The 9,347-nt window shown below is 42.9% G+C and overlaps 1 protein-coding gene across 1 annotated transcript; it reads right to left on the minus strand.

Moving 5' to 3' along the window:
• Nucleotides 1–1,947: 1,947 nt before the first annotated feature.
• Nucleotides 1,948–5,024, minus strand: hsd3b1 (hydroxy-delta-5-steroid dehydrogenase, 3 beta- and steroid delta-isomerase 1; the record flags this gene model as incomplete). Its single annotated transcript, XM_083638145.1, has 3 exons — nucleotides 1,948–2,750; nucleotides 3,830–3,994; nucleotides 4,874–5,024. The coding sequence occupies 3 exons, from the start codon at nucleotides 5,022–5,024 to the stop codon at nucleotides 1,948–1,950; spliced, it is 1,119 nt and encodes a 372-aa protein (XP_083494271.1).
• Between the last annotated feature and the right edge of the window lie 4,323 nt (nucleotides 5,025–9,347).

The following is a 9,347-nucleotide window of genomic DNA, read 5'->3' on the forward strand; positions in this document are numbered from 1 at the left end:
TTTTTTTGGGTTGGGTGTTTCCTCTCTTGTAAAGCTACGCTCAACTGTACCCACAACAAAACACTCCCTCTTGTGTTCAGTCAGTCATTGCATTTGTGGGTGGAGAGTCCCCCCCCCCACCCCAGAATGAGCCTGTACTGGGCAGACAAGCTGTTGAACCTCTTTGCCTGGCAGTGAATCCATGACCTCATTGGTGTTCAATAGCTGTTTGTTTAAAATCCTGGCCTCTGGACTCATTGCCCCACTGGTTTGGTTTGCTTTGTTGTTTATGTCCTTTGTACTTTGTATCCATGTGGACATAAATAAATCATTTAAGTGTATGTGTGTGTGTGTGTGTGTGTGTGTGTGTGTGTGGGGGGGGGGGGGGTAGGGGTGGGGAAGAAAGAGAGAAAATGAGAGGGGGTCACCTCATTGCGTCTAAAGGAGATCAATCACCAGCTGATTGATTTTTCCACTATCAATGCTCTTTGTGAAAACATTGATAAGTGCTGAGTGGAAACCTTAGATTAAATAAACCAACTGATTTCATCACTGTTGATTGATCACTGTTGATTGTTAATTTCTTGTGTAAATATCAGTGTGGATGTGCAAATGGCCTCCATTTTGGGGCTACCAAACAAAGGGATAAAGAGTTTATAGCTTCAGTTATTAGTAATTAAATATAAGAGCATGACTGGATCTAGCCTTTTGTGTTGAAGCCACTATTACACATACATCTAATTCTCCCCAGGAGAACTGGGTCAAGGGCATTTCCTGCATCTGGCAGCATGTTAATCTCATGGTGATGTGGACCATAATGATATTACAGAGCTCAAGAGTGTTTTTTAATCTTTTAATTTGTAATACTTGCTACCAGCCACATGCTGGTGAATTTTGGCTGTGGTAAGTTTTTCTATTCTACTAGCCACCAGCCAGTGGAGTCTAGCTGGTAAAATAGTGAGAGTGTCACGTGACCTTTGAAATGTGCTACCTAGTGTGGCTGGTGCACAAAAATACTTCCAAGAATCGTTCTTTTTGCACTCAATGGCTAAATAAAAAAATGTATGAATAAACATACAAAGAGAAAATGTGTATACTGTATTGTATGCTGCCATACAGTAACTTCAATCAGGAGAGGCCAGTTGGTAGGATTAGACAAACTTTATTTAGCAATCGGCGTGCATGGCAAATGCTTTGGCGCTTGACTCCATTGGCCAACTGCTGTCAGAGTAATGGTTAAAGTGAACCTTGATGAGTTAAAGCTACAATACCAGTATATAACTTTTCACTTGAAGCAGGAAGTGTTTTGTTAGTCCCACCCTCCTTCCCCTTTGTTGGTCAGCGTCCCACCCCAACATGAGTCAATCATCTTGATCAGCTGTCTACTTAGCCTGAGGCTGAGGTAAGCTGTGAAGAAGCAGACAACAAAACACAGCCAATCTGCACTTTCATCAAAGTTAGTGCGGTCAGGCAAATCAGTGCTGATGCACTCAAAACGTCCCAACAACATCACTGAAAAGTAGGGGTGGGACTCACCAGAGTCCCCACACGATACGATATTGTCACGATACTTATGGCACGATACAATTTTATTGTGATTTAAAAAATATTGCGATATATTATGATTTATTACCCTGTTCCACCTGGTAATTATGTCCCCAAAGGAAGAAAAAAAAACTCTCAACATCTCAGATAAAGTCTCCAGTCTGTTCATCTCACTTCAATCATTTTTATTGCAGAAAAATGGGATTGTCAAGCAGACAGACTGACCAACATTGTCATAAAAACCTGTCATTAATGTGGCATGCACTTGACAATTTATATAATAAAATACCGCAATACTTGGCATTCGTGCGATACGATATATTGTATCGATCCCCCCACTCCTCACCCCACCCCTACTGAAAAGACAATTTCAGGCAAACAGGAGGAATAAGGCATGGAAACACAGACGGGCATAAAATATATCTATTGATTCTTGATTCTTTCCTTCGGCAACTGGGAGGCAAGCCATTCCATGGTGCGTTTGCGTGCTTCTTCCCAGGTGTACCTAGGGGCGTATCCCAGCTCCCTGTGAGCCTTCTGATAGGAGAAGCTGAATGGCGTGTTCAGCATGGTGAGCAGCTGCCGGTTGATTGGCGGGACGATGCGAACGAAGGGGCGGAGCATCAGGCGCAGGACCTCCAGTACGAAGCAGAGCAGGTAGAGGAGACGCAGCGGCAGCATGGGCTTCTCTTGAATGCGGAAGCCCAGCGGTGCCATCACCACATGGTTGAAGTCTGAGTAACTCACCGGCGGCGTATCGTCAGCGATGTAGTAAAAATTCCCCCCGATGTTGGATCTTCTCTGTGGATCTCTGAGGCCGCGGGCGGCCTGCAGGTGGGCCACAGCCACGTTGCCGACGTACACGGGATTCACATGGGCCTCTGGGGCGGAGGCTCGGCGCAGAACGTCCTTGTTTCGGATGCCGTGGGCCATGTGGCCCAGCAGGAAGCGGCAGCCTTCCCCGTAGATGTACATGGGTCTGAGGGCACAGGTGGCCAGCTGGCCCCCGTTCTGCAGCACCTCGCCGTGGGCCTGCAGGGTTCTCCACTCAGCCTCCTGCTTGGTCCTGCTGTAGGGAAACTTCAGGGAGCAGCTGTACACCGTGTCTTCGGTACCGTTGGTGATGGGGTCACCGCTGGCGTTCGGCCCCGCCACCTCGATGCTGCTGGTGTAGACGAAGGAAAGCACGTTCTCTTGGATGCAGGCCTCCAGAAGCAGCTGGGTCCCTGGAAAACAGAGGTGCTCATGACTTCATATATAATCTTATGCTGAGAGACATCTGAAGCCCTCTAAGCCTACCTAACCCTTTCTTATGGTGTCATCCCAACAATGAATTTAGTTTAACATTGATTTCCCACATTCCACATCGGTAGAGCTCAATCATTTTTAATTTCTGTGTTTCCCCAGAAATACCACTTTGATAGATTTTTCACAAATTGTTACCAACAGAAATATATTTGTCAGTTGAGCTATAGTGCTAAATAGTGTTTTAATGTCATATCTATCTATCTATCTATCTATCTATCTATCTATCTATCTATCTATCTATCTATCTATCTGTCTATCTGTCTATCTATCTATCTATCTATCTATCTATCAATCAAATTGAGTATGTAGACTTTGTTTCAAGTTCTGTGTTCGGCCACAGCTATGCCGTTTTACGTGCGATCGGGCTGAAACCTTCAGGGTGTGTAAAGGGTACCCGTGCGGGTGACCTGACGGAGTAGGTAGCTAATGATGTGATGTCATCAGTGATGATGTCAAAAGTGATGTAATAAGGGCACAGACACACACACACACACACACACACACACACACTGATGATGTCATCAGTGATATAATCACACACAAGGAGGCATTGTGACATCACTGATGCAATAACATTTAGTGAGCAACACACCCCCGCACCCACCCAATAGGGCAGGCGAAGATGCGCAGCGTGCGAAGCGGCCTAGTTACTTAAAAAAGCCTAAATCACAAAGTGGGCCTGCAATAGAGCAGTATGTCCAATCCCCACTAATTGAGATTCCATAGATTAGCCCTATTTCTCCAAATTAATTTATGATCACTGGTGGAAACTCTGCACACAGGAAGTCACAGATCAGCACACAGGAAGTCACAGATCAAAATGTAAGCGTGAAAAACAAAACTGCCTAAACAGTGAGAAGCGTCCATCTATCAAGAGAGAGCTTGTCTCACCAGCGATGGCTGAACCTCGCACTCTCAAAAAGTCAAAAGAGTTGTCACTTGCTGCCGCTTGGAGGCGCCAGAGTGCCAAGTTGCCTGTGGATTAAAGCAGCCATACCTTTGACATTGACCCCGTAAAGCTCACTGTCGTCCACCGCCCCGAAGACATCAATGAGGGACGCCATGTGGAAGACGACGCACGCACCCCGACAGGCTTTTCTCAGGAAGTCACCGTCCCTGATGTCTCCTTCAAACACACTCACCTTCGTCTCTCCTCTGCAGTCTGTCAAAACAGTGAACCAGGATTGGAAATCTCCGTCACCAGATACACACACAATACAAGGCAAACATTATAGTGTTTTACTTTGTAATTATGGTGGTATTAAAATTGAAGTTTTTAGGCTGTCATACTAGGCCAAGGTTAGATACAGATGTGTATACTTTCCTGCCTCTTTTATCTAAATATACATCGCCACTGTCAGGTGAAAACCTTGTACCTCAAAATGTTTCAATTAAGAAAAATATCCATGACATTGTTGACAACCATATTTTGTTTTAGTTTGTTTTTTTGTTTTTTTAAGGTGTTGCATAAACGCAATGGTTGTAGAATATTTCCTATTTCCCAGCAGACTGGGAAATGTGGATCAAAAGGACCCGACCCGTCCCGACCCAGTCTGCCTTGTTGCAGTGTTACATAATCAAACAACTGTGTGTTTTGGAAACTTTTGATGGAAAATCAACATGCATGACAAACATTTGTTTTTGATTAATAATTTTAAGGCTTATCACTGCAGATATTTAAGAAAGAACGTAAGAACTTCAGAACTTTTTTATCTTCTAGTTTTTTGTTTTTTTAAACTCTGTAGCACACTGAAATTTATTTTTAATGAAAATTGCATTACAAATTAAATGTATTATTACTACTACTATTATTATTATACTTTTGCCGTTTTATTTATCCACATTCCTCGGTCTGTTGGGAAATGTATAGATTTCCTGGGAAATGTACAGGTTGACAGTTTTTCTACATTGACCTTAACATATACCTATATTAACCTATATAAGTAACCTTATACTGAACAATCAAAGGCACAAGGTTTGTATATCAGGGGTTTTCTTCCACAATGAGATATCCAGCATTTGAAAAAGTGAAAGACCTTACCCTCCAGACTCTGCAGGAGTTGAGGCTGTAGGCATTTGTCGACCAGTCGGATCTCAGCCAGTTTCTCTTCCTGCAGCAGCAGCGTGACCAGCCTCTGTCCCAGGAATCCACCGGCTCCAGTCACCACACACACATCGCCTCTCAGAGACATCTCTTCAGTATGAGGAGGAAAAAGTTGGGTTGTACTGTGTGTCTGTGGCTCTACGACAGCATCTGTCTCAGCCCTTTTTTCTAAGCTCAAAGAATGTACAAAAAAAGGCAGACAAAGGAAAGTTCTATGTTTCCACTATCTGCCAAGGACAGTTGCTCACTCTGCTTTAACACCTTAGGCCGGATTCACCGGATCGCATCCGTCACTCGTCTCGACCCCACCCCCTGCTCACTCCATTCATAGTCGATGGGGGTAGTCCGTCAGGCTCCGGCAGTGGGTGACGCCGGGGTATGTGTGAAAAACACACAGAGGCAGAATAGTAACTGCTTACTCTAGCTATTTTGTTTTAGAGGCGGCTGTTGTTGGTATAAACTTTTCTTGCCATTGCAACATTAACTTTTTGTGAGACCACAAGGGTATGCAGATTTCTTGGCCTTGAAGAAGTTGTACTTAATGAAAGCATTGGTGTTAGATTACCGTATACATGCAATTAAATATGGAAGAAAAAGTGTATAGTTTTTGGATTAAGTTGGTTCGACTTTATGATTGCCGAATGCTTTTTATGAACACTTTCGTACGTTTAAACCAACATAGCAAATATATTTGCTTTGAACTGGAGTGAAGTGACTTCACAAGATCAGATCAGTTTTATGGCTTTGTTTAGAAATTCAGAAGAGGCACTTTACAAAGTTCCCTGAAAAGGAAATGTGAGTAGCTCAAAAGTGTACTCAACTACAGCAGCTGAGTAAAAGTACTTGGAGTAAATACTTTCCGCTCCTGAGGACGACACAAGGCCACCGGCCTCAGATCAGCCAAATCAAACAAGACTTGATGTTTCAAGGTGACGTCTGTCTGCTGGACAGACAAATATGTTTTCATTACTGAGAGGAAATGTACATGGTCATGGTTTGTCCAGTAAATCGTACACCAGGACGAATGGCTGTTGATGGATGCCCTTGACTGTTGCACCTTTTAGTTACTGAAGGGAACAGTGCATCTAACCAGTAGGTCGCCTTATTGTCACAGAAATATACAGAATTACATATGGCTGCTTGTCCTGTTTGAGGATGTAACCAGGCCCTTTTTTTGGCTTTCTTTGAAGATTGTTTACATGCAGATGATTTACTTTGTTTAAATAATCTATGTTACATCATTTTACATAATATAAAATTCTTAAGATCATCACATTTGATTTTAAATGCGAGGAAATATTCAAAATCGGTTCTGTTCATTTAGAGTGTGTCCCTGACTTCATGAATGAATGAATGAATGAATGGATTTCTTTATTTTTGAACAAGGAACAAGGAAGGGACAATGTACAAGGAATATTAACCTCATAGACAAAGGAGAGATGTTTTGTGCCAGATTTTTTTTATAGCAAAATTGTTACTTTCCACCCTGGGCAGGCAAGTACTACAATGATAAAAAAAAAAGTAATAAAATTAGAAAATAGTAAGAGCCTCACATTAAAATCACATCACATTAAAAGAGTTAAAAGAGTACAAAAATACTATGGCAATTAGGGGTGGGAATCACCAGATGCCCACAATACGATACTAAAACGATACTTGGGTCACGATACCATAGTATTGCGATATTGCGATATATTGAATATTGCGATTTTTCAATATATTTCTTACTTTTTCAACTGCAAATTATGTCCCCAAAGGAAAACTTTGTCAACATCTGGTTTATATAAGAACAATCTTCCAGTCTGTACATCTGACTTCAACCATTTTATTCCAGCAACATTGTCAAGTAGACAGACCCACAACTTTCATAAAGTCATGTCATAGTTGCATGCACCTGCCAAACTGAAGTGTTTGTTACAGTCTACTTACAGTCCACCTTAACTGGATGCGTGTGTGGACTACTGTACTTAGGTAGTTTTTGAACAATGCAACTTCACTTCACTTGCACAAAACATCTTGTGCAGCCCATTCAGTAACTGGGGAATTTGTAAATTACTGTTTTTTGTTGTTGTTTTTTAATATATATATTTTTCCCTGATTTTTTATCCCCCATTAGTGCTAATTTAATTTATTTATCCTGGTTGCTATTCCACCCTCTGCCGATCTGGGGAGAGCCGAAACTGGCTCCATGCTTCCTCCGAGACATGGGCAGTTAGCCAGCCTCTTCTTTTCACCTGACAGGGGAAGCTTCACCGGTAGGACATAGCACGTGGGAGGTTCACGCTATTCCAACCAGTTCCCCTCCCTCCGAACAGGCGCCCTTAACGACCAGAGGAGGCACCACATTAGCAACCAGGATATTGCATGTTTTGGTGAAGGGGGTTCCTTTATGAAGGAAACCCCCGGGAGGCATGGGGAGAACATGCAAACTCCACACAGAAAGGCCCTTTTGACGACCCCACCCGGGCAGTGGGCACTCAAGGACATGCGGACGGGCACGCATTCCTTCAGCGTTCACAGCGTCCCTGTAAATTACTGTTATGACAAAACTGTTACTGTTGAAACAAAATGAAAAGATGCTACCGTTTATTTACTGCTGGCCTTGGAACTAAAGTTTATAGCAGCCCGGTGGCCTGGCATCATGGCATGGCATGGCCTGCAATTTTGTTTTTTTTTGTTTTTTTGTTGCAATATCGATACTTGGCTTTCAAATATCGATACAATATCGTCAGGCAAAATATCGCGATACTATGGTGTATCGATTTTTTCCCCCACCCCTAATGGCAATCGATTTAAATATACAATCACAATCGTCCCTACATGCATGCAGTGGTGTTTCTAATGTGTTGGGGCCCTAGGCAAAAATTCCAAAGGGCCAACCAGGCTTCCAACCAGCGTTCTTTCACTTTCAATTCAAGAGAAAGTACATGAGTCATGCAAGTTTGACAGGAATGATTCACATTATGTTCTCTTGAATTGAAAGTGAAAGTGAATGGCCGTCAATCATTCCCGTCAAACATGCATGATTCACATACATGCTTTTGAATGTATGTTTCACTTTCAATTCAAGAGTACATGAACCATACGTGTATGATGGGAATGACATGGGGCCTCTTTAGGGAGGTTTCAATGTCATTGCAAATCATCCATTGGTTGTTTATGGGGAGGGAGTTGCGGTCACTGCTGTGAAGTAAAGTTTCTCAGCCATCGGAGGCCCCTTAATGGCCTGGGGCCCCAAGCAATTGCCTGCATTGCCTGTTCACAAGCTGTACCTCTGCCTACATGCAACCCTGACACAACCCCCACCCTCTCCCCACCAACAACTCCAATTGACAAATCAAATTACAAATGTGTGCAACGTTGCTGTACAAGTATCCAGTGTTTTGCTAGACGGACGGAAGTGTGAAAATGTGTTGTTAGTTCAGTTGGAAGAGTGTTCCATTGTTTTATGGCCATAAAGGTGACAGATGATTGGCCAAAGGAAGTCTTGCGTTGTGGGATTTTGCACTCCCCCTGAGCAGCTGACCTTGTGGCTCTAGTTGTTATTTCTAAGCTGAGAGTAACAACGTTCCTCATAGTTCCAGGGATACATTTGCAACACATACTGATGCAGCTGTTCATTTTTTTGTATTTGGAGACCTTGGCATAGCAGACAGTGATATCAGGCATTCTGCTGTCTTATCAGGAGGGTGAAGGATGAGTGAGTTTCAGCATCACTCACATCACATGCAGGTCTAGAGACTAGACATACTGAGGTGTCTGTGTGTGTGTGTGTGTGTGTGTGTGTGTTTGAGAGAGAGAGAGAGGTAGAGGGAGGAGTTACTTCTTTACAGAATAAAGATATGTACTGTAGCTATTGAAGCAGCTGCAATCTTTACATGTATTTAATGTATATTGTTGATCACAAAGAGGCGTAGGTCATGGGCCAACTTGGAACTGATTCACTTTCCACACCCATTGGCCAAAAGGTGTGTGTGTGTGTGTGTGTGGGGGGGGGGGGGGGGGGGGTCACAAAGGCACCTAACTTCCAACAGACTCAGGTTTAGTTTATTTATTTTAGTTTATTTATTTGCACATAGTAACAACAAGAACAAACCAAAGGAAATAAGTGGATAAATATAATGTGCCGGTAGAGATGGGAAACCTCATGCGGCTTATACGTGGTCTCTTACCTAAGACATTAAACCAATATTAACAACAATTTCATCAAAGCTCAATAAGGGAGCACAGAGTTGTGGACCAAGGCAGCTCAGCAGGCAAAGTAGTAAACAAAATTGAGAAGGGAGCTCCTTGAATTTTTCAAAAATAGTATTTAATCCCGAAGTAATATATTCGTGTACACAGCAGTGTTACAAACAGAATATAGCTTCAATAGGGTACACGGGCAAACAAAACGCTTTGTTTGCCCGTG

Source organism: Poromitra crassiceps, assembly GCF_964638095.1.
Source record: "Poromitra crassiceps genome assembly, chromosome: 6".
In the NCBI taxonomy this organism is placed as follows: Eukaryota; Metazoa; Chordata; class Actinopteri; order Beryciformes; family Melamphaidae; genus Poromitra; species Poromitra crassiceps.